The sequence below is a fragment of the Nomia melanderi genome, chromosome 4 (assembly GCF_051020985.1).
Source record: "Nomia melanderi isolate GNS246 chromosome 4, iyNomMela1, whole genome shotgun sequence".
Classification (NCBI taxonomy): Eukaryota; Metazoa; Arthropoda; class Insecta; order Hymenoptera; family Halictidae; genus Nomia; species Nomia melanderi.
Window position 1 is genome coordinate 763,889 of NC_135002.1, and position 26,064 is coordinate 789,952.

A 26,064-nucleotide genomic window follows, 5' to 3' on the forward strand; every position below is an offset into this window, starting at 1 on the left:
ACAATAGGGACTTTAATCTAGTAACATTACGACTATTTCCACGTTTGTCCATCTAATATCTTTTTATTTTTATGCAGTTCATCAACAGTCATAGTTCGGCTTCTTCCATTCGTTTTTTGGTCCGCGTTACGTTACGACGAATGAATGGTTTTCAAGCGATTTAAGGCGAATTATTCTCGCTATTTTGCGTTAGTACTTACCAAGAATAAAGTACTAAAACTGCAGAATCATCGTTGACAAAGGTGAGTGGTTGCAATTACGTTGAACACGTCGAGATGTAACGTTGATGTTTTATCGGCAAATAGCAATGGCTGCAATGCGACGTTTAAAATAATTTCGTATTTCTCGTGAAATGTCCGTTACTGGAAGCTGTATGACATTTTCAGAATGTAATGAATATTTTAAAGAATTTAACGTTGAGTTTCGTTGTCGCCTGTGATCGATAGTCCCATGTACGAGAATTCTGTGCTGGTTTCAGATATATTTAATAAAATTGTATCTTTTGTAGTCCGAAGGGAGAAAGATGGAGCAAGAATCAAGACGCAAAGGACCAAGAAGTCCTAGTGCAGATTCAGAAGATTCTGCTCATAGGAGGAGGTCCAGAAAATACGATAGATCTCCGTCTCCAAGAAGAAGCAGATATCGCCGTTCTCGTTCTAGAGACAGAAGGTCGCGTTCAAGTTCAAGAGACAGAAGAAGGAAGGAGTCGAGTCGTTCACAGCAAGAGTGGAAGCAGCAGACATCTCAATCTCAAGCTTCTACTCCTAATCCTAACAGTTCTGGTGGTTATGTTTCAACAGTTCATAATCAGTATCAGGTACAATAGAATTAATATTTCCCTTTAACAGCGTATCCGCTATACGGAATCGATTATATAGAAAAATGTTGTTTCTTCTATAGGCACCTCCACCTCCAAACACAAGTCAACCACCTCCACCCATTCCAGCCTACAATCAAGGGTATAACAATTACAATTACAACTATGGACAAGGCTATGACTACAGTTACCAGCAACCCACTGGTTATCGCAGTGTAAGTTTAGCAAAAAAGATTTCGCTTGTAAGAACAGCGTTTACTCTGTAGAAAAATGAGAATCTTATTTTCTGATGATTACGATTGCATTGCAAGCATTGCAATGCAGTTAAGCTTTACTGTTTGCGAGGAATTTTTTTCAATGTGTCCCACTTGATAATTTAATCGTAACCATACGAACCGACGAGAGTAATTACAAAATTGCTATTTACGCTACCAGAGTGTTTACAACACTGCCTGGAAGTGTTATTAGCTTTCGGAGATGAACTTTGGTTCCTTTGTATCGCGAACTGTTGCAAGTCCCCGCGTAAGTATAACACACGCGTTGTTTATTTTATTGGCATCGACATTGGAAACCAGTATTATTGAGCAGATAATTCATCTTGAAGAATCTTCCATTATCCAAAGTTCTGATTTGAGTATGGACGAATAAAGGTAAGGTTCGATGGAAATACTGTTTCAGTATTTGAAATCAAATGTTTGTTTATTTTGTTAGGATTATCCTCCACCGAACTGGCAAGGAAATCAGGTGCCATATAACAATCAGCAACCACCGCCACCTCCAACGTTAACATCTCAGCAAGAGTCGTCGAGGCCGGTGGATAGTGGTTCGTCCGGCTTAGTTTCATCCATGGCTAGACCCGAGGACGCCAAGAAGGAAGGTGTGTCATCTGATCCTTTCTCTTTTTCCTTTCTTTCTCTTTCTATACTAAGAACAACAACTCCTAACGTCTGATATACACGTAATCCAAAAATGTCTTCCAATTAAATGCCTAGCAGCAATTGCAGCTGAAGTAAAACAGCAAAAAGCAACCTTGGCTAAGCAACGGGAGGAATACGTTAAAAAATCAGCCACGTTGCAACGCGAGCTGGAAATTCTACGTCAGCAGTGCGACGAAATTGGTAAAGAAGGTGGACGGGAAAATAACCGCATCATAAAAGAGAATCAAAAGTTGCAGGTAAATGTCTGCGCCATTGTTCACGGCGACGCTTATCGTTTCACTGATCGGCCGCTAATGTTTTTGTTCGCAGATTGAAATACAGAATAAAATGAAATCGATACATAACGTGATCGATATGCTCACCGGAATAATCGGGGATAAAGCGACCGTCGACGATCTTAAAAGCAAGTTTAAGCTAGAAATTAACAAACGTTCAAGAAGTCCTAAAGAGGATTTCCCGAAGGGGAAATCGGAGACACCGGATAGATCGTCGGGCTCCGATTCCGATAAGGAGTCCAAAATCGAACGGGAAACGAAAGACCGACGGTCTCCTGAGGACGCTAAACCTATGTACAATTTCGTGCATTATGATCCGGAAATGCATTGGTGTAAAGTCTGCGATATATTTCCTAAAACGGCAAAGGAATATTTGAATCATCTGCATAGCAATGAGCACAAAGAAGCTTGCTTAGTAAGTTGCTTTATCGTTGTCATAGTAGAGCCTCTAGTAAAAAGCCTCCTTCGACTTTGGTATAGGTGTTTATAATTCAATTTAATCCTTAAAAAAAGATTAACAAAAAAAAAAAAAAAGAAAGAAAGAGTAAGATAAAAAAATATATATATATATATAAAGAAAAATCCGAGGATCAGTTTCCATGTAAAATGACGCTTTACTATTATTAGAACAGGAAGCGGAAATATGTAACTGGTAATCGATTTACTTTGTGAGTGAACAAAAACGGATTCGGTTAAGACTATGTATTTCTAATTCAAACTATATTTCGTGTAAGGATGATATATTACAGTAACTATCGACGTGCAAGGTACTTGGTACGGAAGTCTGATTGGTGTTATCATTATACAGTGTTACATTGAAAATCGTACCATCGAGTAAATCTTTCATACAGCGACTTCTGTGACGATTTTTCTTGATTAACGCGTTCTTCCCTGTAACAGGAACGGAAGATAGTTGACATGCCGTGGCATGAGCGGAATGGAGAGGGAACGGAAAAGGAAGTGCCCTATTATCCAGGACTGCCAACGAAAAGGACACCGATTAAAGGTACGGTTTATTTCAGTGGATAATTACTAATAGAATACAATTCCGTAGCTTGTGCACAGACACTGTGGTGTCCGGTATGTATTGAAGAAACCTACGGCTATGGTTTGCTCAAAAATTTGTCTGCATTAGTTCGAAATCTTCGATTCACCGTGGAATCGCGGAATAAAGCAAAAAAAAAAAAACGAAGCGTTTTGAAAATTTCCATCGAGATCGTTTAAATCTTAGAAGGGGGGATGGAACGGAAAGATATATATATATATATATATATATATTTATTCCTTTTTTGTTTTATCGCGGGGCTATATTAATTTCACTCGTGGAACATCGCTTTCTTTTTGTTTCTGGGAAGCGTTTGTATCCATGGGAAACGTTAGCAGCAAATTTTCTAGCAACAATGGTTAAACACCGTAGAGATGCACTGGATTTTGAAAGGGACTCGAGGAGCACACTTTCGAGCGATTTCAGATATTTCAGCTTCTATTGTCGAACTGTTTCTTGAATTCTTCGCAAGTGTATCGTTCGTCTGTCGTCGTAAAAGTTTACGATCAAGAATGAACGAAGAAAGATTATTCTTTTGGCAAATGTGATAATATCTCGTACAAAGGAAATCACTGTTACCAATAATGATTTAGTGCGTGCACAATATTTAAATAACGTATCCCGTTATAACGAGATGTGTAAACTGTGATACTTCGCTCGTGTTACGTATTTAATATACTTGTTACATCTATATATGCATACACCTGTTCATGATATTAATGAGTATAAGTCAGAATACTTTTGTGAAACATACTCCAATTGCTGAAAGATTTAATGTCGGATGTATACGGACATACGTGCACACACAAACACATATATACGCTCCTGCGAGAAGTTGTCTCTTAGTCATTCTGATAATTAAAAATTAAACGAGTATTTTGGAAGTATGCATGAGGCAATTGCAGTATGTGTGTAAGCTTACGTTACTTTATGTAATTCGTTAATTTTTCTTTCACTTGTAAAACTTGTGTGGCATATCTGTACAAAAATAAAGCATGAGTTCTTCCCCTCTCCCCTGATTCCTTGCCCACCTTAGTTTCTTTCTAGAGAGCAACGTGGGATCATCCAAGAGATATTTAATGTTGTCAACCATTTGTTGAGCATCTTTTAATGTATTAATTTTTGTTTTCAGTGACATGAATGTGTCGTGGCAGAATATAAGGTCATTCTTTATGAACTTAAATTGTTTACCAATTTTCAAAGCTTGAGCGATATTAAGTGATGTGTCATTTGGTTATAGGTCTGCAGTTCTTCAGCGCAGCCACGGCATGGTACTGTAAACTTTGCGACTCCTGGATAGGCGATCTCCATTGCGCGAGTTTGCATTTGAAATCGAAGCAGCATTCCGAAAATTATTCCGTAAGTTTCTCTTCGGAGAAGTTCATTCTCCTCAATCCTAGATTAAACATAAAACACAATTTACAAACTTCAATGAGAATCTTCCTTGAAAAACCAATGATTTGAGACAACAGGAAATCTCAGATGAAAACCGATGAAAACGTTTAGCAATGACGAATGTTTCCTTTCTCTTCAGAGTTTCGTGGAACAGAATCCGCACTGGGAAACTGATTGGATGGCGGACCGCGAGAAAGCCTTCTCCGAGGAGAAGCACAAGCAGATACAGATGGAGCTGCAGAAGCACAAAGAGGACGATCCGCCTCCGAAGTCGAAGAAGTCGAAGAAGAGCAAGAAGAAGTCGAAGAAGTCGAAGAAGCGGCGGAACAGGAGCAGCGGCAGCGACAGTTCCAGCGAGTCGGAGAACTCGGACACGGACTCGGACCAGGACATGTCGAAGAGCATTCGCGTGGCGATGCGGAACAAGATGAAGGCGTCGACCCAGGCGATCCTGAACGAGGAGATCGATTACCACCGGATCAAGCTGAAGGGGCACTGGTCGAAGATGACGCAGCACATGAATCAGCCTCCCACGCCCGAGCCGCAGCCGACGGAAACCGACGACAGGCAGCTGTTGAACTCGATTCGCGACAAGCTGAAAGCGAAGCAAGAGGAGGAGATGAAGACGATCGGCGGTCGACGACTCAGCGAGGAGAAGACAGTGGAAGAGGAGGAGGAAGAGGAGGACCAGGAGCAAGCGTCCTTCTCGAATAAAGCGAAGTCGGAAACGCTGGAGGTCTGGGGACCAAAGGAGCCGCCGAAGCCGTTCTGGATAAAGAAGGAGGAGGAGAAGCCGCAGCCAATAGTCAACAAGCCGATCGAGCTGCCAAAGCCGGAGGAGATGCCCAAGCCCCACATGGGATTCTGGACGAAGCAGCAGGTGAACATGACCGTGAAGCCGCCGGAGAACAAGTCGGTGGAGAAGGAGGACGAGAGGGACCGCGAGGGTGACAGATACAAGGAGGACCGCGAGAGGAAGTACGACAGACGGGAGGAGAAGTACGACCGGTACAGCAGGTACGACAGGAGGCGAGGACGCGACAGGGACAGGGACCGCGACAGAGACAGGGACAGGGACAGAGACCGCGACCGCGACAGAGAAAGAGACAGAGACAGGGATCGGGATTATTACGACGACCGTAGGAAACGGGACAGCAACGACTCGCCTCGCCGCGACAGGAACTGGCGCGACAGTCCGAAGAGGAACTACGACAAGTACGGGAAGGACAGAAGAGACGACAATTCATCCAACGATGAATCGAAATTCGAGAAGAAGACGAACGAGTCCGCGTCCAAGTCGAAGAAGGGCAACGTGCAGACGAAGAAGTCGGCGCCGCAGGTGTCCAAGGGGAAGTTGCCGTTCATCGGCAGACTACCGTTGTTCAAGAAGAAGACCGAGGAGCCGAAGCTGCCCGAGAAAGATATCACACCGCTTCCATACCAGCAGAGTAAATTCGAGGACACTCCGAAGGTCCCCAACGAGATCATCAACCCGCCCGGCGTGGTGCACATCACGAAGCTCGCCACCCCTATAAATCTGGGCAACAACAGCCTCGCCAACAGCAACAGCAACACCGGGACGAACGCGAGCCCGTCGACGGGAGCTCCGGCCAACAAGAATCAGCCCATGAAGATCCTGGTCGCTCCGCCGCCGCCGGTGTTGAACGAGGCGAAACCGACGCAGCAGGTGGTGGACATGGAGATCGAGGACCAGTCCGAGGAGACCGTGATAGAGGAGCCGATGATGGAGCAGCAGAAGCAGACGCCGACTATATCCAAGCTGCCTCTGCCTCCTCACCCGCCTCCGCCTCTGAACAGACCGCCGCCCACGTTCACGGCTCAGTCGCAGCAGCAGCAACAGCAACAGCAGTCGCAGACGGTGCAGAGCAGGCCGCAGTTCTCGACGAGTCGACCGCCTCCGCCGTTCATCTCCAACCCGCCGCCGTTTGTTCAGAGCCAACCGCGTTTCCCCGCCCACCAGCCGGTGCGGCCACCGGTGCAGAGCCATCCGCCGTACATGACCAACCCACCGCCGCAGATGCCGGCCGTTCCGTTCGTTCAGAATCATCAAAACCCACCGCCACCGCCGTTGCCGACAGTGGAAGGCGCCACTCAGGACATCTCTGAGATACCGGAGCCGACCGAGAAGAGAACAGACCCGAGTATTCCCTTGCCCGACGACCTGCAAGAGGCGCTGAACATCATCTTCCCCAAGGAAGAGGCCGAGACCAAACAGCAGAGCCATCAGGACACCAACATCATGTACTCGTCCATGTACAGTATGTTGGGCTGCGTCGGTTACGGGCCGGAATACATGGACCAACCGCCGCCAGAGATAACGCAGACGGACGCGGAGGTGGACACTCAGCCTGGCCCGGACGACCTAAAGATGTTGGGCATCGACGAAGGGGACACAATTCTATAAGAAGTTTTTATGGACTCGGACGCGTACAGACTCTCTCGACTGTTCTCTTTTCCCTCTCCTTTTTTTTGCCTCTTCTCTTTCAGAAAGACTTCGCAACGACCTTGCTGGTCACTCTGATCGTTTGTTCAGTATGTTTCTTTGAAGGGGGTCGTTGCTTGCAAGCGTTGATCCGTTGTGAACCGACGAATATATCTCTACATGTAAAATTCGTATTGATAATAACACACGTTCAAAATGGAACCATGTATTTATGTGAACCAGTGTTTCAAATGGGAAATAGTAAATGTTTCTCCTACGCTTGCCAGTAACTGGTTTCGGTCTTGACACTGTTAACGATTGTCTTCGCAAATGAGAATAATAGAGGGGGTTACTCGTGTCGCGCGAAGTGTTTACTATTTTTTTATTGAACATACTGTTTTTCATTCAATCTCGTTCGACCAGAGAGTTTACCGGAACCTCAGTATCGGTGTTACAGAATCGTTTACGTATAAAGAAAGCAAATTGATTTCCATGGAAGTCTGCGATTCCACCGCAGACTCGTCAGGGTATCGTGTAACTTAGACGTGTAAGAGTCGGCTTTGTTAACTCTCAGAATACGCTTACTTTGAATCACTGTGAGTAATATAGACCACATGCTTTAAACAAATTTCCAAATGTACATTTTACTCGTCAATAGTATTCCATTAATAAAATAATGAAACGCGAAACGAGGATTTATGTTAGGAGAACGTGGGGGGTAGAAGGAACACAGGAATGATACAAGAATCGCGTGGATTGCTCAAGTATGCTTTATTTAATAATTCTCGAATTCGTTTTTTGTTTCGTCTCGATTGGTAGTCGTTTGTATAGAACTCTTAAAACGGTATATTGCATTGCTTCGACCCTGAAAACGTAAAACTTTCACATAATATACAATTGAAACATGGAATTTCTTTTTTATCAAATTCACTAAATATTGCATGGCACAATACATAGCTTAAATAATACCCCAGGCACGCGTGACGTGCCTAACATCTTCGTTTAGTATTGTCGTAACACTCATGAACATGTTATTTAACAATTTAACAATCATTCTTACAAGGTGGAACTGTATTCCTCTATAGTACAATGAAACGAATACGTAAACATAAATTTTTTTTTTTTTAAATACTTTTCATTTCGTGTATATAGGACATGTAAACTGTAGGTGAACACTGTTAAGTACTTTCAACTCTAAAATTAGCCGTTAAAACGATTAATGCATGGAATGAATTGACATTCATCTGAATGTTTCTCTTGAACACCATATATATATGTATATTATATATATATATATATATATATATATATATATCTTTCTTCACTGTGTCGTCACTTCTTTAAAAAGTGCCGAGTGTCTTGCACGGTCCCAATCGTCACTCTAGTTACTCAGGAAACTATAAAATGGGAACAACGTGCTTTCCACTCATTTCCGATTTACTTAATATTACGATTCGCTTAGCATTCGCGTCGATGCTAATTTCAAAATTCACTAGGTTTCAACTTGCTCCAGTACAATGTAGAGTACAATATATCAAAACGTGTCATCGTTTAGAAAATCTTAAAAAAAGGTGTTCACTTGTGTAAGTGAAGTTTATCTAATCTCTCGTAACACAGATATGATGAAATCTAATTTCGCTATCCCAGTGCCGAAGCAGAAACAGTATAAGTATCTCGATGTCGTTCAATTGTTTACGAAATAGTGCAAACGGTTTAGACTTGCAATACGAGGCCTGCGCTTGAAATATTATCACCGCCACCGGCAGTTTGGGCAGTCTCGGTGCAAACCAGGCCAGGTGCGACGCATATCTGAATGGGAATTTTTTCGATCACCCCACTCAGCACTTCGTCCCAGCATGAAACTGGTTTATTAATGTCCAGTGATATTTCAGTACCATCCTTGACGGATGTTAAGAACCTGTCGTCTAGCATCAAAGCAGCTTTCTTGACATCGACCTGAAATATTTCATGAAATTGTATACATGTTAGAACGCATAACAATTTGCAGTCTTACTAAAAACATTGAGATAGTATCGTGCTTACGTGATTCGTCGCGCACACGTGTCTGTGGGCGGTCAAAGATGCCTTTGCCGCCGCAGCCATTGTGTTCTTCCACTCGGAACCTTTCTCTATAAATATAACTTGATACGCTAAAGAGTGCACATGTATTCGCGAGAGTTTCCGAGGACTCGAGTTCACTATATTCTTCAAGCGTATCAACTCGAATACCATTCGCATCTGATCTAAAACCACCGTAACATTTGGCATGGAATCAGCTACATTAGAAAGGCCACCCACAACAAACTCTTTTAGGCTGGCTATCTCCTGTTCGTTCACCCCTAAACTATCCACATACGGTAGGACAGATTCGATTAATTCGTAAAAGAATTCATTCTCTACGATCGAAGCCATTTCAAAGTGAATCTTCGTAGACAGTGGTCGTTCCAACAGTTGTTTCTTCACTTTAAGCAGGAGCTTCTGACGCTCACCTGTTAGAAGAACCAAAGGTTCCATTAAACCGATGAAAAGGAAAGTTATTTAACATCATAGTGACAATTACCTTCTAAGAAGGGATAGTTATCCATCATCTGTAGGCCGCTTACAACAATCAAATTAGGCTCAGTCACAGACAAGAATTCGTCGAATGGATCCAAAGATCTTATCATCGGATTGCTGGTGTCGCTGTGTATTATGTACCTAGAAAATTATTCAAATACGTTTTAGATATTCCATGTAACATTAACACAGTGTACTCTAAAGTTAACCGAGCATGATACCTATTTGCTCTGACACTGGAGTAAGGACCCCAAACGTCTCCACGTTTATATTCCATGATTAAGTGAATATCATCTTGCTTCACTTCTCCTCCAACGATATTAATGACCTGCGGCATCATCTGATACATAGATTTCGTTAGCTTCGCGGCAAGAGTAACATCGCACCCTTCTTTGGCGAACCGCATTGCCATGATCGCCGCATTCCCGCCGATGGTGGAATACGAGGACGGATACGAGCGAGCTTTAGCGACGAGTTCGTTGAACAACGTCTCATTCGGCATGTATCTCCTACGGAAAAAATGAAACATTTTGAAAACTTGGCCATACGTACCGTGAGGCAATAAAGTCTCGATTACAGCGAAAATAATGATAAAAATTGTGACAGAACACCGAAGGTTAAAAAGAAGACGAAAAACATAAGTATTTACTCCGCGGCGGCTCCATGTCGAAAGTAATAAGCGAAATTCTTCAAAAGTTCCAATTCTGTAGTAATTTTTTTGAAATGTTCCGGCTGTCCGACATCCTCGGTGTATTTCAGCAGATGTTCAGCTTTCACGAAAACGTCAGTGCACACACCATAACCTACCGCAACTTTCAGTCTCGATGTGATCGAATGACTGTTCTCCAATTTCTCTAATTCATAAATTAAAGTTCGCAACCGCTCCTGAACAATGTTTTCCGGCGCAAACGTTCTTCTATAATAAATTGCAACTAGTACCGTCAACAGAGCAACAGCTGTGCTAAATATAAACCCCCTATTGTACCCCATGTCGAACACCAATGACAACAACACGCTTCAATGGTGCTCTCGCTGTTATGTATATATATGCATACTTAAACCTTTTATATGTACATACACATACTGAAACTTTATATATGCTTATATATACATATATACTTAACACGTTGAGTATGAGCAAAATACACAAAATAGAAAAAGTATATTAAATCATTTGATCGAATTGCATTATCATTACACGTTCATCGAGCTGAATGCCATTGCAATGGGTAGCATTATTTAATATAGAAATGTTTGCGAATAATCATTTAATTAAATGAATAACAGTAATTCAATTTGCTTGAGTCACCGGTGACCCCCATGGCATTCAACGTGTTACACCATGTTTAATGTGCGTCCAGAAATGTTCTTGAACAGTTCACGAACTTTTCCATGAACGTAAACATTATTCTACATTGGAACTAATTAACAGCTCGCGAACAAATCACGAACATTTAGACTTTCTTGGTGCTGGAAATTCGAGGCAGGAGTAAAAACTGAGAGCTTCGTAGATTTGCTTGAGGATGTTTATTTAAAAGAAAGAGCACAATGATAAATCGAGTATATATCATTGATTCTTCGTATTTGTACAATTACGCAACACATCGATCATCGTCGTTCCCTAAGTCTTACTAACGAGAAAGAGCTTACGATATAGATTAGTAAAAAATACAGAGGAAGGATAGTAAAATTTGTCCGTCGTATGTATAATACGTCCACGAGATTCTACTCAATATATAAAAATATTCGATGTCTATAGACGTAATTATTATCTCTGGCAGAGGAGGCTCGATCCGGTTAAACGGAAACATGCCCGCTGTCCAGAGATCTTAATTATTGATACACAGAAAGTCGAGTACTCGCGTATTCGGGTTCTTGGATCGATTAAATATTTCACATTGAAACAGTCGTACAAGTTCTGTACTCTACATAACAATTACGGGGAAGGTTCGCCTTGGTTTTACACCACGCCTTCTTTGTTCTTCGTGTGAAGGCGCATGTGTTTCTTTAAATTGTCGAGTCTGTTGCAGCGTCGGTCGCAGTAGTCGCACTGATAGGGCATCAGATTGCTGTGCACCACCACGTGACCGTTCAGGTGACTGATCTGCTTGAACCGTTTCCCACAGATGGTACAGACGTACGGCCTCTCGTTCATGTGGGCCGACGCGATGTGCGTCTGCAGGTTGGTCTTCCTCACGAATGTAGCTTTACAAACGTCGCACTCGAACGGCCTGACATTCGCGTGGATGGCTAAGTGAGACTTCAGGACGTTTTTATGCTTGAAGTTCTTCTCGCACAGATGACACTGGAACGGTCTCTCGTCGTTGTGCACTTTCTTGTGGACAGAAAGGTGTGCCAGCTGCTTGAACATCTTCGCGCAGATCTCGCACTGGTACGTGCGTCCATCCTCGTGGGCGGCGCTTATGTGACGGCGCAGAGTGTCCGCCAGCGTGTACCGTTTCCCGCAGATCTTGCAGCGGAACGGACGTTCGTTCGTGTGGGTCATCAGGTGACCGTTCAGGTTCCTCTTCTCGAGGAACCGTGCACCGCATATGTCGCACTGGTACGGCTTCTCCCCGTTGTGCACGTACATGTGCTTCTTCAAGGAGTTCGAGAGGCTGAATCTCTTCTTGCAGACCGTGCACTCGAACTTCCGCTCGCCAGTGTGAACCAACATGTGCGACTTCACGTGGCCAGCCTGCTTGAATCTCTTCCCACAGACGATGCAAGCAAACTGACGCTCGTGGGAGTGAGTCAGTATGTGTCGCTCCAGCACGCTCTTGGTGGTGAAGACCTTCTTGCAATTGTCACATTCGAACAAACGGAACGACTCTTTCGGCTTCGAGATGTAGTCCTCTTTGTGCGTCTGCGTGTGCACCTTCAACGAGCCTAAAGAGTCGAACTTTATCCCGCAGACCGCACAGTGGAACGAACGGTAATCCTTGTGCGTTAACGAGTGCTGACTCAGATGTCCCAACTGTTTGAAGCTTTTATTGCAAATCTCGCAGATGTACGGTCTTTCGTTTGTGTGAGATCGCATGTGCCTCTTCAGCACGCTAGGGAAATTGAATTTCTGCTTGCAATAGGTGCACTCCAAGGATGGCTCTCCGTTGTTCACTTTCTCGGAGGCGACTTTCTTCCTTTCCTTGAGAAGACACAAACGTTTCGACGCTTTAGGACTCTCCTCTGTAACGTTAAATTCGGTCTCGTCCAAGTTCACGTCCGAAGAGTTGTTCAATTCTGATGATTTCGTGCTCGACACTGTTTCCTCCTGTGAAAGATTTTTACTTCTTCTCGTTCTGTTCAAAGTGTGCAGCTTGTTTTGTCTATGGGATTGTCGCGTGTGTTTCTCGTATAAACTTAACACGTGAAACGTTTTGTTGCATAAGTTACACTCGAACTTCTTTCCTTTGGCATGCGATTTCATGTGATTCTTCAGGTGACCAAGTTTCATGTACTGCTTCTGGCATACTTTGCATTTCAAATCTTGACTCTCGGAAGTTGAGTTCGTTTTGTCATCCGTTGATTCATCTTCGAACACAGAATCTTCGGTATGCATATTTAAGGGTTCGCTTTTAACGTTGACGAAGTTAAAACCAGGAGGCTCTCTTGGAAGCTCGTTTCTGACTTCATTAGTAGAATCACTGTCACCATCCCGTGACTAATAAATTAAACAATACCGATTACTAATAATGAATATAAAGAAGTAAATGTATAAATAGAATTTTATACTTACACTATCTATATCTCTAATCTCTACAGAATCTGAATTTTCAGTGAATTCAGTCCTTTCGTTTTCACTTTTAGTAGACTTGTTAGATAAGAGATTAATCCATTCTTCTTCTGTCCATATATTTTCCTTCGTATCTACCACACTGGTTCTCTTCTGAAATTCTTCGTGCACGTTCCTTCCAAACATTATATCGTACGGAATCTTACCATTTTCGCATTGAAATGTAGAATTTTGTAAAATCTGTACATGCTTCAGAGCTTCATACCATGTTTTCGTAGGGTTTCTCTGGGCCCAACATTCGAGTAAATTCTTAAAATCTCTATTGGTCTCTTTGTTTTCAGACATTTCGCCATGAAGAATAACAAAATCCTTCCACAAAAGGCGTAATTCCTGTACAACTTGCTCTGCAAACTTACGCCCATTGTTACTTTGTAAAACCTGTGGTGCCCCAATAATGGCTAATATGTCTGAAAGTTTCATAGCCACCTCGCTTGCAGTATTTTCGTGTAATCCTTTCAACACAACAAATTTAGATACTTGATCTTCATACACGAAAAAATACTTATAATTGCTAGTTAATTTCAATGGCATGTCTATTACATCAATTTGTCCACGATGATATAGTCTCTTGTTCACAATATCACAATGTGAATTCATGTTTTCAATGTTACAAGTCTTTAAACAGCTTAGGATGTTATACGATTATTTCATAACAATAAAGTAATTAATAACATAGAAGGGCAATACCTTATACTTCTTTTAATTTATCATATATCACAATTAATCAATGTATACTTCTTCCAGAGATAAAGGATTAAGTACCCCTTCTACTAGACAACAAAGTTTTCTGTGGCACTGTTTCTGTTCTTAACATTGTCATTATTTACATCATCGATCCTTTGAAGGCTAGCAAACATATTAAACAATTAAAGCACGTGCTTAATGTCCATAACTGCATAAAAAACGATATACATAAATTGGTACTTCATCAGGACATAATAATCTGTGAGAAAATAATAGAATTCTAACCTATATAACTTATTATACGATTCATTTTTCATTGAAACAAAGTTTTCGTATTTATATTTCAAGATTCGTGCCGTGAGCCCTTGGAATTGTTTCATTTCATATTTATCCATGGAACGCACGTGTTTTTCACTATTCAATTCAACAATTAATGTTCAGTATTCGATCGTAAACTCTCGTTTACCATTTCCATGGTGCATTTTCATTAACGCGACAAGTTGCGTTTGACATAACCAGTGAGAACGGTAATCAAACCGGTCGTATTAAAATTTATTGCTGAATGTTTAAGAGAAATGTCCTCCTTTTTATTCTACCAGCACCTTGAACAAATACAATCAGCATAATTACATCAGTCGTATGGACAAGGTGGAACGGAATGAATATTCATATAAACATTTTTCATTAGTTTTATCTTCTCGCCGCTGCTAAAGCAAACGTTGCATCCCAAGAAACATCCTGTATAATAAAAAGATTTTTTAATGAATAATTTATTGATTACTTTTATACCGAGACATTTAACGTATAAAAATTGTAAAAAAATAAATACTTTATTCGTACAGAGTTTAAACGACATAGCGAACGTATTCGAGATCTATGATTCGTAACCGGATATGTTTGTGTCGGAGTTAACCAATGATGATTCGTCGTTTGCCACGTTTCCTGGCCTGTCGTGTTGTCATGTGTGAGTTGCGGGAAAAGTCGGCCCGCTGAGGGTAGTTTCGGCCAACGTTTCTTTTTCTATTGACGGTTTCATTTGGTTCACTTAAAATGCAAATACTGCGACAGTTGGATGTGCATCCGAAGGTGCGCGATGAGGCAGATATTCTCGTGCGAACTTTTAGCGGTGCCATCGGTAAAGCGTTTTACTTGTCAAAATTCCTTATAAGTACCGCCTGTCAAATTCCGACTTTGCACTCTGTCTAATGTTTACCGATAATCTGTAGACCTTTTAATATCAGGGAAATTTCGAATAATATTTTTTCTCTAATTTAATCATTATGCAGAACATAATTGGACGCTATCCTCGTATAATATTAACCTTAAATTCGGCATTTTTCGTATCGATATACGCATTTTTTTAATCAACTCTTATCTGAAAACTGATTTTTCATTTTTCTGACTGTTTACCAATGCTTAGGTTTCACGCCACGCATTCATTGATAGCTCAGTCTTTCCATTGTTGATTGTTTACATTTGCTGTCTGATAGATAAAGTTTATAACCTGCACAGTTAGCATGTGGTGTTGCTTGTACTTTCAGTGACGGTTATCAGTACTATTATCATGGGAATACTGTTTTTGTCCGAAGTAAATTATTATCTCACACCAACCCTAAGCGAAGAATTATTTGTGGATACTTCGAGGGGTTCTAAGCTAAGAATTAATTTGGACATTATAGTTCCTACAATATCTTGTGATCGTAAGTGAACAGTATATAGAATTTTATGTCATCAATACTAGTGATAGGTATATTGATATAAATGTGCTTTAGTTTTATCAATCGATGCTATGGACACTACTGGTGAACAACATTTGCAAATAGAGCATAATATATTTAAAAGAAGATTAGATTTGAGTGGGAAACCTATAGAAAATCCGCAAAGGACAGGTATATAAAATGACTAATGTCAGAAGGGGCTTAATGTCTAAATTTAATAAGATTATTTTTCATATTTTTTTCACTCATTTTATTATAGATATCACCGACACAAAAGCACTTAGCAAAACTACAGCAAAGGTAACTAAATCATTTGACATTCTTATATATAATATTATATCTCAGCTTCAAAAACTAATAAACAAAGTCATAATATTTACAGACAGTAGAAAGTAGTACCCCTAAAACGTGTGGAGATTGTTATGGAGCAGCTAGTGAAACTATCAAGTATAGTATACAAATCACTGATTAATATCCATTATGAATAAATTTTATATAATTAATTTAAACGATCGTATAGATGTTGTAACACTTGTGAAGATGTAAGGGAAGCATACAGAGTTAAAAAGTGGGCACCTCCCGACCCAGGAGACATAAAGCAATGTCAGAATGATAAGTCAATAGAAAAATTTAAGAATACTTTCACCCAAGGATGTCAGATTTATGGATACATGGAAGTAAACAGAGTGGGGGGAAGTTTCCACATTGCACCTGGTGATAGTTTCTCTGTTAATCATGTACATGGTAAATTAAATGTGCAACACTGTCTCTTATGTGTATTCATTTTTTTGTTGTCTTTTTAAAATTCACTACATAATAGCAATGCAATAATAATGATTTACAGTACACGATGCTCAACCATACACATCATCCCAGTTCAACATGACCCACAAAATTCGTCACTTGAGTTTCGGACTGAACATCCCAGGCAAGACAAACCCCATGGATGATACCACTGTGGTTGCAATGGAAGGTATGTCTTCATAAACATTTTATTAAGAAATGAACAACGTAATATTGGACTACAATCCTGTACGCCTTAAGTGATGAACATAATAGCTTTTATTAACATCGTATCGCAGTCCCTATGCCCATAAATGTACCGAATGTTGTACCGCTTTGAATCATTGTTTTCCCAACACTGTTTATCAATTGTCTTCCTCTTAATCCGTACCTGATAATAAACATTTCATTATTTTCTCGATTAGCTTATTTTACGGGTTTGCATACATTAGATGAATATATACCTGAGAGACACATATCCCCCAAACAGAGCACCGGTGGCTATGCCGACGCAAAAACCTACCAGCATATTCATTTTCATTCTATCCCAACATGAAGTATTTTGTTGATAGGGTGATCCCGCTACGACCGGCATTTTACTCTACGAATATGATTTACGTAAATATAGATGTTCCCTTAACCTATGTCATACACGGCGATCAAAGTATAATTGTCTATATTCATGTAATAAGAAATTTTAATTTTAATTTACATTCGTCGCAGTGTTTGTAAAGAGCATTTCATTCGCGAAGAAAAAATATTATTCCTTGATTGTGATATTTTATTTATTTCCGCGATCAAATGAATTCATTAACATCTAATAATTACAGTCACTCACGTTTCAAGCGTCTGCCGTAAAATCTCGAATAGCGTTTACGCCTCCTTGTACTTTCTTTCAATAATAAGATATAAATATTTCTTAATAAAGCCTTTTAACACATGTCACCAAAATGATAATGATGTAGAAGAGACAGCCGCCATATTAGTTTTCTTCAAATTACGTGACGGTAGCGTCTTTATCCGTATTTCCGTTCCGGGCGCTGCTCTGGCTTTTAGCGGGCTATTTAAATTTTCAATCAATTGAAATTAGTCTGTTTTTTAGTTTCGACGCGTAAAATTCAGAGATCGTTTCTCCGTGCGTGCTGACACGTGTCGTTTTACATTGAATCTGTCCATTAACATTCTGCTGTTTTTTTCTCCGTTTTCAGGAGCGATGATGTTTTATTATTACATAAAAATCGTGCCCACAACTTATGTTCGAGCCGATGGTGCAACTTTACTGACGAATCAATTTTCGGTGACACGGCATGTCAGGAAGGTATCGGTATTCAGCGAGTCGGGAATGCCAGGGATATTCTTCAGCTACGAGCTCAGTCCGCTTATGGTGAAATACACGGAGAAGGCGAAATCATTCGGTCATTTTGCGACGAATACGTGCGCGATTATCGGTGGTGTGTTCACCGTTGCTGGATTAATCGACTCGTTGCTGTACCACTCTGTTAAAGCGATACAGAAAAAGATAGAACTAGGAAAGTACAATTGAAGTCGAAACTTACCAATAAAAGTTTGAAAGTATTATAAAAAATAAACGTTACTGCGCATGCACGCTGTAAGATAGTTTAAACGTTAATCGAGTAACCATGATTTCACAGAAAAAAGGAAGGGTTGATGGGATATTGTAAAGTAATCGATGCATTTATCCATTTTTTTACATTGAGTTTGACAAAATTGTGAATATAGCTGAACACTTTTTTGAGAAATATATATATATAAATATATATATAATTGTACATAAGGATCTACAGATATACATATGATAATAGTTATCCTGCTAATAAATAATATTAAAAACACAAATTTTTATTATAACATGATTGTATTTAAAGTAAATGCTGTAACATTAAATGGTTTTTAGAAACAGATTAAATGTATGAGTAGAAACACCCGCTACATTTGTACAAAAAGTTAAATCATCACCACTAATTATATCTATTAATGATATATACAGTGGTTTCGAAGGATCATATTGATTTTTATTCAGTTTCACTAAGAACTGATGTCTTTCCACGAGCCTCCTCTTCCTACAACTTAGGACTCCTGGTTGTTTACATATCAGTTCATGTGATATATTCATCTCATTATGAACATAATTGAAAGCTCTCAGTATTTTTGATTTACCTGCAATCAAATGACATGTTTCTTTAATAAAAATTATTTTACTACAGACAATGTTGATCACGTGTACATATTATTTGTTTAATATTTACTACACATCCACGTAACAGGTTTCGTTTTCAATATATCTTTCATCTCACATAGACTGAAACCCATTTCCTCTTTTATACAGAAGAAATTTCTCTCTATGTGTTTCTCATTGTATGTTATAAGCTTGGGACATTTTGTTGCCACGTGCCTTACTTCAGAACCAGTTAGTTTAAAAGTATTTTGAAAATGACCTAATCTTCTATCTATTTCTTGTGTCTTAAATGATAACCAGAGAGGATTGCAATTTATAATTTTTGCAATCATTTCAGGGGTAAATTTGTGAACTATTAAGTATCTTATTCTTGTGTGAAGGTCTTCCATGTCCTCTTTAAAAATTTTAGGATTCTCGGTGATAAAATTACCAAGATTATCTGGCAGTACACGGCAATCATTCAAAAATCTGATATAGGGTTTTATATCTTTATCAAAGTCAAGATTTACTAGCATTTCAAATACATCTCTGTATTTTTCTAATTTATATAATTTTACACCTAATTTGATTAGCTGTTGGAGAGTAATTGAATCATCAGCAATTTTAGCGAAATTATAAGTTGGTGTCATATAAGGTCCAATATGAGAAAGATCTTCTGTACATGTATCTAAAGGACTTGGTGGTTTCTCGTCTGAATCTGTTAATGCATCATTAGAATCAAAATCACATTTATCGATTAGGTTAACAGAATCCGGTTCAATTGAAACTTCTGGTAGATTATTGTTTACATTTTCTGATGCATCGTAAACACCATTTTCATTTGCATCCAGAGTTGCTTCTTCTGAACTGAATTTATTTGATAGTTTAGGTACAACATTATTTATATGTTTTGATAAATTATGAGCACTATTACTATATTTATGTTGTAATGTATTAGATTCTTCTTCTAAATGATATTTATTCAACCCTCTTGCCATCATTTCAAGAAATTCTTTATCTGCATTACAACTTGCAAAATTAACATCTTTTGAAACATGAGTATAACCTCTTGCATTATTAGGTTTAATGACTTCTGTTGAATGACGGTATTCAGAAACTTCATTCGATGTTTCCTCATTATTAATTTTGCTTGCGATACCTCTGCAAGTATCGAAACTGATCGAACCTTTATAACGTGACAAATACAGTATTTCACTGATTTGGTTACATCGTATTCGAAAAACCGTGTGCACTTTCGTCAACGACATGTTCGCAGTCGAATGGTTAACGAAACACAAACATAAATGTAAATTATTCACTCATACGAATACATATTTAACGTTCATTATAAAGATAAAAATTAAAAAACTTCATATTTGAGCAATAGGAACTCGTTACTCGCGTAACTCTATCTCTATGTTTGCACATGTCTTCCTTTCAATAGTACGACCTCTACCATGATTCTGTGTTCCTAATAGCAGGGTGGCGTTTTGTGCAGGAAAACATAATACAAGAAAGTAATCGTAACCTCCACGCTGCTCCTGTAATCCTAATAGAAATGCAGCGGTTTTAATAAGAACGTATAACTGAAAGGAAGTAACAACATGCTCATTTTTTTCATTTATTTTTCTCCCTTGGACCTCCTTCGCCATTTTGGGTTCCTAATACAAAGAGTTGATTTTCGACATATTCAGAAGACAGATTCTGAATCGACTTCGTTTATTTAAATGTTATAACGACTATTTAGAAAATGGACGTATTAATACTTCAATTAAATTAGGGGGCTCAATGAATAACAGGAAACGAGTTTAACTGCAGGTACAACAGAATTTTATATTTCATTTGAAATTACATATTAATGTTTAATAACTAGATCACGATGGATTGCTCCTGCTTTCGTCCTCGTGTTCAGGTTCGTTTTCCGATGACAACGGGAGATGTTCCGTTCTGTGATTGAAACAGAGAAACAATATTTTGTTATTAATAGTGCAAATAAATCATAATTGATTACAAGGATGTAATTGCTTTACATTTTTAAGGGCACCGATTCGTTAAACTTTCTCTTCTCAACGTCCAGCAACTTCTGTTTAAGCGTCTCTTTCTGAATTAAATTATATATTTGAGTGATGTTTAGTCGTGTCGATGGATTCATGCTTCTTTCAATCGTATCTTTTAAGGATTCAATAGCATTCTCTTTCCTCACTCTTGTGTCTGCAACAGGGAAAATCGATTTTTCATTATTTTTAACGTAGTAATCTACTTGTAAATCACTTTCAAACATTGAGACAGTAAATTTTAATAGAAATTTAAATAATTTCTCTTCTTAGAAAATAAATAGATCAAGTAGTTAATGACCTTTCTGTACCAGGCAATTGTAGGTCTTATTTTACAAATAACTAAAACAAATTTATATATATATATATATATTTATTAATTTAAAATGTATATTTATATTTTATGTAATTTTAATAGAAGTTTAACGTTCGTTTTACCTAATTCAATGTCTCTCTCCCTGTCTTCTGAAAGTACACTGTCAAAGGAGTATCGAGGAACACTCAAATTTTTCAATTTCTTTTCAGTTTCAGTGAGAAAAGCATCTGACGTTTTCCCATCATTGTCGAACGATTTTTGGATTGGCACGTTCTCGATCTCCGCTACCTGTTTCCTTGCACTCAAGGATGTCATGGGCACGCAGGCACTTTCTTCATCTTCATCGATCAGTAACGTCTCAATCTGGGGTCTACGAGTCAACCCGGTGCATGATGTCAGGGAATTCCGAAATCTTGATCGTAGCCAGTCATTCCTGAGATCAGAGAACAGAATGCAGTATATTTTTCCAGATTTCAGGAATCCATAAAAAAAATTCTTTGGAGTGAACGGATTTACTTACAAAACTCTGGCGTGCAATAGTCCAAAAATAATAAGCGGTGTAGCTATTAAAGCTACAAAATAAATAAACATTTTTATATGTTTTGAACGTGATATGACGTTTCAATGAAACATTTTGTCAATCGACTGATGCGACAAATGACGATCGACTCGGCGGAATGAAGAGAACAAGATACTAACGTTGTCTGAAAATTGCAATATTATGACGATAGCTTGTATCGTTTACGTTAATTATTTATCCCGAATAGCGTTTTAATTGCAGTTCGACCAGAATATATGCTTGCACCTGATGCTTGGCATTTTATAATATTTAATTTACAATTTCACTGTTATGCATACTCGATAATACACGTGTAAACGATAAATTTGTATTTTGAACTGTGTTTATTTAAGCATTTGATAATAACAAAAGCGTAGTAATGTCCAGCATCAGACACCAGCTGACATCGAATATTTTTATGTATATACTGCATAGTAATCTAAAGGAAAAATAAAGATATCAAAACTAAATCACAAAATATGCATACAAAAGTTTACTTTTAATGATTAACAAATCTGATGCATAGCACAAACAGTGTCTATGTTATTTTTTTTTTTCTTTTATGAAACAATTTATATATGCATATGTATATATGTATGTATAAATGCTATGGATTGCTCTTGAATATTTTATATGAATTTTATAGAACATTCAGAGGGAGCAATACATATTTACGTGTGACGCGTATTTCACTTCTCTTACGTTTGTTCATCTTTTGTACAAAAAAAGCAATATTAATGTCTCAGGCTAATATACAAAAAGAAAAATTATATATATATATATTATATATATAATCATGTAGGTTTCCAAAATACCAACATTTATAAGCCAATAATATTCCTTATGTCCCACAACAAAGTAACGGAAATTATTTTAAATATACAATGACAACCACTCTTTATGTTTCTCCAAGATTGATAGAATATTAACAAATATGTACGTGTGTATATAGACGTATAAGATAATATTGAATTTTGCCTTCATTTGCAGAAGACCGAAAGACGAAACGAAAGAAAATAATAAATGTAATTATCGTTAAGTGCGTGTTCATTAGAATCATTGTGATATACAAAAGAATAAGATTACCTTCTAGGATAAACTATTATCACTTAACCTTCTTTCTTCTTTCTGATACAGAAATTTACATCGAGTATAATTCAATGTGTGTTCGACAAGTCTATTCCACGCGACTTCGCCCGTTTTTATTTTATCCAATATGTGACTTACCAGAACTACATAAACGATTAAACGCGGAAGGAACCACATTTCCTAAAAATCCCGTTTCGGTTACAGTCGAAGTACAGATTTAAAATAATGTAAGGTTACGGTACCACAGCTTTCAAAGTTTTTATATTTAATACGTTAAACCTGTACTTTAATCGTAACCACCGCGCGTCGTCGATTCGCCTATCTTTTTTTTTTCTCTTTTCTTTTTTAATAAATTACACCCCTTTAGTCGGTTTATTACAGAAGTTCATTTAAGCTAAAAAATATTAAGATGAGTATAAGAAATGTTTGGTGTACAGCTTCCGTGAAGTCGTATTGATGTTTCTCTTTCATTTTGTTTTCACAACAAAATTAGCTCTTTTCTCTAATTCGGTGTCTATTCCAGAAAGCGTCTTATTCATCTCACGGGAGATGCAGTGGTTGACACAGGTATGTAACACTCGCCGGTTCTTTTTTTCTTTTCTTTTTTTGATTCGTTTGTTCTGATACAATTCGTGGACCTGTTTCACAATTGCATTCCTGTCGTTGAATTACGCTTCACATGAAATACTCGAATGTATTCCGTGCGCGCTCTCGCGCGCGCGCGTGTCTGTGTATGTAAATATGTGTATAAATAAATATATATATGTATATATGCATGTACATACATATATATAGACATATATATTTATCGTTTTAATAAATGTCTCTTACGACAGTATCATTGTTTTCGCGGAATGATACTTAAACACAAAGAATGCAGCACTGGATAATCAATAGAGGTTAATCGTCTAAGTCATTAACGTGGAGAACTTCCCTATGAGTTAGTCCAGCAGCTGACAGTGTTGAGATCTCTCTGGATGGATATAGAATTCTCTTCGGGAAACTCGTGGTAATTTCGAAACATGCTGGTGAATCTGGTTGACTAAAAATCCAGTGATACACATCCTGGAAGAGAATGAATTAGCTTAATACCAAAAGGTCAATATATATTAATTAACTCGACTGTCAATTGAATAGTGCACTTAAAGTTATACACTAGAGATTATCTGTAGCATTTACCATTATTGTGTGGGACATTAGAAAACGCCTTTTTATTGTTCTCTCCCCAAGTTTAATTTGAAGGTGACACACATTAGGATCACCCGGTTTTGGTTCCACTGGCACTTTGCGAACAGTGAGCTCTTTCTCAAGACGAATACGTTGAATTTCCATTTCTTGTGCATCTAATTGCTCCTTCTCCCTTGCCTCTTGTTCTTCGCGCGCTTTTCGTTCCTCTTCCCTTCTGCGATCCTTCTCTTGATCCGCGCGTAACGACTCCTCGTACGCTTGATCTTGTTGTTGGCGTAACGATTGCGCCGCACTCCGTTCTGCTCTGCATTTAGAAGTCAATGAGTACTCGCAAAATCATTTTCTTTTTAATTAAGATATTTTGTTTTACCTTTCTTGACGAGCTTGTATTAAATTAATTTCGTTGTGATCAATAATTGCTTGTAGATGGGAAATAACGTCAGACGGGAATGGCGTGCCTTCCATTCTATGATAGAATAAAATGGAATCTTTAAAATTATAAATTCTCCAAAACGATTGGAGATTGAAAATGTATAAATTATATTACTTACCGACCAACCATAGTCATTCTATTGTCTTTTAAAACAATAATGGCCAAGAAGGGATAAGAACCAGATCTAAGGGCTTCTGCCACTTTATAGCCTTCTCCGGATTGTACATTGCATGCCCAAAACAAAGTACGTATATTTATAAACCGTACTACTTCTGGATTGTTTAAGGTGTTCCTGCAAATGAAAACTTAGTATTATTTATTTGTAGAGAAAATTCATAGTAGATTGTGTTAACAATTACCTGCACCACTGATCAATATCTTGAGCTTCATCTTTATGAAGGTATACCAGTAGAAATCTTAATTCCTGTTTCGCATCAGAAAGTGCTTGGCTATACGAGCCTTGATAAAAGACAGGATGACTACTACCATAACGTTCTTCGTAGGCTCGAATAAAATTAATTACATCTTCCACTGGATCGGAGGACACTTGAAAAGTAATTGTTATTTCAGTTAATTTCACAGAATCTAACATTTTTTCAATTGTTCTTTGTACAACTACAACTTACCAGGTCTAGCATTTCCCCTAAATATTGAAAGAACTAACTGAAGTATACTGATCACTCTTTCATAAAAGAAGGAAAATATATATGATAAATAACTACCACTGCCACTAGAACTTTCAGAATAATGAAAATATATTCTAGAACTGCTATCATCAACAACTTGTGGTGGTCTTGATCGTGAATCTTGCGCATACATTGAAGGCCGTCCTTCATATAAATTTAGTTGTTCCTAAACAAATATGAGAACACGAGATCAGATCAGTTGCCTCTTCATAATTGAAGAAAGCAATGTTCATAACAATAGCTTGAATAAAAGATTGTTCATATGTTTTGACGATGCATTGATTCATTTGATAATCTCTAGCATGCTATTCATATTTATATTGCAATCGACTTATGTAAGAAAACATCCTTTGTTCATGGTAATGTTGTTACGAAATGTCTAATAAGAAATCAGAGACGCATGAAGCCAGAAATGACATGATCAAAGAGATTTACTTGAACAGCTACTTCCAAATTCCAGTTATGTCTCTGCAAAACATCTCTACAGATGGATAGGTCTTCGATGCCCGTCAAATCCTGAAACCATCAGAATGTTGTTATTTTGTAGTGACTCCAAAAGAGTGAGCATGCAATAAGGAAAATAAGTCAAGTCACCTGGAACTGCAGAACTTTCTCAGTCTGATCACCACTGAGTTCGTTTAACGCGAAATCTGCCATGACAATACGTGGGTCGAACGAATTACTCGAAACCCTTCGCCGATCGTTCAAGTCACACAATTCTACGAGATGACACCGAATACATCAGCTGATAAAAAAGTCGGGCACACGAGCAAAATTACGTCGAAGCTGAGATAGCATTTGGTGCGTGATACAAAAGAATGATTAACCTCGAGCGTATGCGGGCTCTCCGGCTTACGGGGATCCGTGCATCATCGTCATAACACGTTTCGTCTGTTTGACCTGTACTATGCACGGTGTTTTCGGTGTCATGACTTTTTTTAACAATAATTTACGGTTTCAAGGTTCTGTTTCATGCGGTTACGATTTTAAGTGACGTCAACTTGCATGCATTGGCGATACGACAGTCAACAGTTTCTACGTGCCCCCATTGGCAGAATGTTATTTCTAAAAGTAACCCGGTATAAGGTCCAGAAATCCCGTTTTGTTAAAATTAAA

General features: G+C 38.6%; 8 protein-coding genes across 16 annotated transcripts; 2 read left to right on the forward strand and 6 right to left on the reverse strand.

The window, feature by feature from the left end:
- Positions 1-54: 54 nt before the first annotated feature.
- On the forward strand, positions 55-6,895 carry LOC116434786 (uncharacterized). Of its 3 annotated transcripts, none has more exons than XM_076367283.1 (9): positions 55-242; positions 509-817; positions 901-1,032; positions 1,529-1,694; positions 1,810-1,991; positions 2,065-2,445; positions 2,931-3,036; positions 4,316-4,434; positions 4,610-6,895. In XM_076367283.1, the coding sequence occupies exons 2-9, from the start codon at positions 524-526 to the stop codon at positions 6,893-6,895; spliced, it is 3,666 nt and encodes a 1,221-aa protein (XP_076223398.1). In that variant the 5' UTR covers positions 55-242; positions 509-523. The 3 variants fall into 3 exon arrangements, with proteins under 3 accessions (XP_076223398.1, XP_076223399.1, XP_076223400.1); XM_076367284.1 differs by having other exon boundaries at positions 1,813-1,991; XM_076367285.1 differs by lacking the exons at positions 55-242; positions 509-817; positions 901-1,032 and adding an exon at positions 1,040-1,467.
- Positions 6,896-7,366: 471 nt separating this feature from the next.
- On the forward strand, positions 7,367-18,279 carry LOC116434811 (endoplasmic reticulum-Golgi intermediate compartment protein 3). 3 transcript variants are annotated; one of them, XM_031993582.2, is made up of 8 exons: positions 7,367-7,509; positions 15,488-15,646; positions 15,719-15,835; positions 15,924-15,964; positions 16,047-16,111; positions 16,185-16,408; positions 16,509-16,637; positions 17,656-18,278. In XM_031993582.2, exons 2-8 carry the CDS (start codon positions 15,511-15,513, stop codon positions 17,988-17,990), a joined length of 1,047 nt encoding a protein of 348 aa, XP_031849442.1. In that variant the 5' UTR covers positions 7,367-7,509; positions 15,488-15,510; the 3' UTR covers positions 17,991-18,278. The 3 variants fall into 3 exon arrangements, with proteins under 3 accessions (XP_031849442.1, XP_031849440.1, XP_031849439.1); XM_031993580.2 differs by lacking the exon at positions 7,367-7,509 and adding an exon at positions 14,723-14,910 and having other exon boundaries at positions 17,656-18,279; XM_031993579.2 differs by lacking the exon at positions 7,367-7,509 and adding an exon at positions 14,930-15,081 and having other exon boundaries at positions 17,656-18,273.
- On the reverse strand, positions 7,666-10,654 carry LOC116434808 (ADP-dependent glucokinase). Of its 2 annotated transcripts, none has more exons than XM_031993570.2 (5): positions 10,119-10,654; positions 9,691-9,978; positions 9,474-9,610; positions 8,957-9,402; positions 7,666-8,869 (listed from the first exon to the last, which is right to left on the reverse strand). In XM_031993570.2, the coding sequence occupies exons 1-5, from the start codon at positions 10,457-10,459 to the stop codon at positions 8,627-8,629; spliced, it is 1,455 nt and encodes a 484-aa protein (XP_031849430.1). In that variant the 5' UTR covers positions 10,460-10,654; the 3' UTR covers positions 7,666-8,626. The 2 variants fall into 2 exon arrangements, with proteins under 2 accessions (XP_031849430.1, XP_031849431.1); XM_031993571.2 differs by having other exon boundaries at positions 10,277-10,426.
- Positions 10,987-14,526, reverse strand: LOC116434805 (uncharacterized). 4 transcript variants are annotated; one of them, XM_076367287.1, is made up of 4 exons: positions 14,232-14,526; positions 13,950-14,154; positions 13,206-13,714; positions 10,987-13,130 (listed from the first exon to the last, which is right to left on the reverse strand). In XM_076367287.1, the coding sequence occupies exons 3-4, from the start codon at positions 13,680-13,682 to the stop codon at positions 11,430-11,432; spliced, it is 2,178 nt and encodes a 725-aa protein (XP_076223402.1). In that variant the 5' UTR covers positions 13,683-13,714; positions 13,950-14,154; positions 14,232-14,526; the 3' UTR covers positions 10,987-11,429. The 4 variants fall into 4 exon arrangements, with proteins under 4 accessions (XP_076223402.1, XP_076223401.1, XP_031849423.1 ...); XM_076367286.1 differs by having other exon boundaries at positions 13,206-13,377; positions 13,468-14,154; XM_031993563.2 differs by having other exon boundaries at positions 13,206-14,108.
- On the reverse strand, positions 16,639-17,455 carry LOC116434818 (reactive oxygen species modulator 1). The gene is made up of 3 exons (XM_031993590.2): positions 17,286-17,455; positions 16,912-17,048; positions 16,639-16,838 (listed from the first exon to the last, which is right to left on the reverse strand). Exons 2-3 carry the CDS (start codon positions 17,040-17,042, stop codon positions 16,730-16,732), a joined length of 240 nt encoding a protein of 79 aa, XP_031849450.1. The 5' UTR covers positions 17,043-17,048; positions 17,286-17,455; the 3' UTR covers positions 16,639-16,729.
- Positions 18,280-18,304: 25 nt separating the features above from the next.
- On the reverse strand, positions 18,305-20,085 carry mTerf3 (mitochondrial transcription termination factor 3). The gene is made up of 2 exons (XM_031993572.1): positions 18,715-20,085; positions 18,305-18,625 (listed from the first exon to the last, which is right to left on the reverse strand). Exons 1-2 carry the CDS (start codon positions 19,889-19,891, stop codon positions 18,348-18,350), a joined length of 1,455 nt encoding a protein of 484 aa, XP_031849432.1. The 5' UTR covers positions 19,892-20,085; the 3' UTR covers positions 18,305-18,347.
- Positions 20,086-20,436: 351 nt separating this feature from the next.
- Positions 20,437-21,584, reverse strand: LOC116434816 (uncharacterized). The gene is made up of 4 exons (XM_031993587.2): positions 21,514-21,584; positions 21,116-21,426; positions 20,654-20,834; positions 20,437-20,570 (listed from the first exon to the last, which is right to left on the reverse strand). Exons 1-4 carry the CDS (start codon positions 21,582-21,584, stop codon positions 20,498-20,500), a joined length of 636 nt encoding a protein of 211 aa, XP_031849447.1. The 3' UTR covers positions 20,437-20,497.
- Positions 21,585-22,027: 443 nt separating this feature from the next.
- Faf2 (Fas-associated factor 2) lies at positions 22,028-25,987 on the reverse strand. The gene is made up of 9 exons (XM_031993599.2): positions 25,776-25,987; positions 25,543-25,667; positions 25,384-25,464; positions 24,889-25,114; positions 24,622-24,808; positions 24,381-24,554; positions 24,200-24,295; positions 23,821-24,133; positions 22,028-23,706 (listed from the first exon to the last, which is right to left on the reverse strand). Exons 2-9 carry the CDS (start codon positions 25,603-25,605, stop codon positions 23,542-23,544), a joined length of 1,305 nt encoding a protein of 434 aa, XP_031849459.1. The 5' UTR covers positions 25,606-25,667; positions 25,776-25,987; the 3' UTR covers positions 22,028-23,541.
- Positions 25,988-26,064: the final 77 nt, after the last annotated feature.

What these genes read in the sequence shown, in the direction of transcription:
- LOC116434786 (XM_076367283.1), top strand. Translation starts at nt 524, where the DNA reads ATGGAGCAAGAATCAAGACGCAAAGGACCAAGAAGTCCTAGTGCAGAT. An exon ending in CAGTTCATAATCAGTATCAG is followed by an intron (nt 818 to 900) that starts GTACAATAGAAT and finishes TTTCTTCTATAG; the next exon opens with GCACCTCCACCTCCAAACAC. An exon ending in AGCATTCCGAAAATTATTCC is followed by an intron (nt 4,435 to 4,609) that starts GTAAGTTTCTCT and finishes CTTTCTCTTCAG; the next exon opens with AGTTTCGTGGAACAGAATCC.
- LOC116434808 (XM_031993570.2), bottom strand. Translation starts at nt 10,459, where the DNA reads ATGGGGTACAATAGGGGGTTTATATTTAGCACAGCTGTTGCTCTGTTG. An exon ending in TCCAGTGTCAGAGCAAATAG is followed by an intron (nt 9,611 to 9,690) that starts GTATCATGCTCG and finishes ATAATTTTCTAG; the next exon opens with GTACATAATACACAGCGACA. An exon ending in ACGTGTGCGCGACGAATCAC is followed by an intron (nt 8,870 to 8,956) that starts GTAAGCACGATA and finishes GAAATATTTCAG; the next exon opens with GTCGATGTCAAGAAAGCTGC.
- LOC116434805 (XM_031993563.2), bottom strand. Translation starts at nt 13,859, where the DNA reads ATGAATTCACATTGTGATATTGTGAACAAGAGACTATATCATCGTGGA. An exon ending in AGATTAGAGATATAGATAGT is followed by an intron (nt 13,131 to 13,205) that starts GTAAGTATAAAA and finishes TTAATTTATTAG; the next exon opens with TCACGGGATGGTGACAGTGA.
- LOC116434811 (XM_031993579.2), top strand. Translation starts at nt 14,997, where the DNA reads ATGCAAATACTGCGACAGTTGGATGTGCATCCGAAGGTGCGCGATGAG. An exon ending in AACTTTTAGCGGTGCCATCG is followed by an intron (nt 15,082 to 15,487) that starts GTAAAGCGTTTT and finishes TTGTACTTTCAG; the next exon opens with TGACGGTTATCAGTACTATT. An exon ending in AGAAAATCCGCAAAGGACAG is followed by an intron (nt 15,836 to 15,923) that starts GTATATAAAATG and finishes ATTTTATTATAG; the next exon opens with ATATCACCGACACAAAAGCA.
- LOC116434818 (XM_031993590.2), bottom strand. Translation starts at nt 17,042, where the DNA reads ATGCCGGTCGTAGCGGGATCACCCTATCAACAAAATACTTCATGTTGG. An exon ending in GGGGGATATGTGTCTCTCAG is followed by an intron (nt 16,839 to 16,911) that starts GTATATATTCAT and finishes GTTTATTATCAG; the next exon opens with GTACGGATTAAGAGGAAGAC.
- mTerf3 (XM_031993572.1), bottom strand. Translation starts at nt 19,891, where the DNA reads ATGTCGTTGACGAAAGTGCACACGGTTTTTCGAATACGATGTAACCAA. An exon ending in ACCTGTTACGTGGATGTGTA is followed by an intron (nt 18,626 to 18,714) that starts GTAAATATTAAA and finishes ATTTGATTGCAG; the next exon opens with GTAAATCAAAAATACTGAGA.
- LOC116434816 (XM_031993587.2), bottom strand. Translation starts at nt 21,584, where the DNA reads ATGTTTATTTATTTTGTAGCTTTAATAGCTACACCGCTTATTATTTTT. An exon ending in CTATTGCACGCCAGAGTTTT is followed by an intron (nt 21,427 to 21,513) that starts GTAAGTAAATCC and finishes CTCTGATCTCAG; the next exon opens with GAATGACTGGCTACGATCAA. An exon ending in GAATCGGTGCCCTTAAAAAT is followed by an intron (nt 20,571 to 20,653) that starts GTAAAGCAATTA and finishes TTTCAATCACAG; the next exon opens with AACGGAACATCTCCCGTTGT.
- Faf2 (XM_031993599.2), bottom strand. Translation starts at nt 25,605, where the DNA reads ATGGCAGATTTCGCGTTAAACGAACTCAGTGGTGATCAGACTGAGAAA. An exon ending in ATACAAGCTCGTCAAGAAAG is followed by an intron (nt 24,134 to 24,199) that starts GTAAAACAAAAT and finishes TTCTAAATGCAG; the next exon opens with AGCAGAACGGAGTGCGGCGC. An exon ending in TAATGTCCCACACAATAATG is followed by an intron (nt 23,707 to 23,820) that starts GTAAATGCTACA and finishes ATTCTCTTCCAG; the next exon opens with GATGTGTATCACTGGATTTT.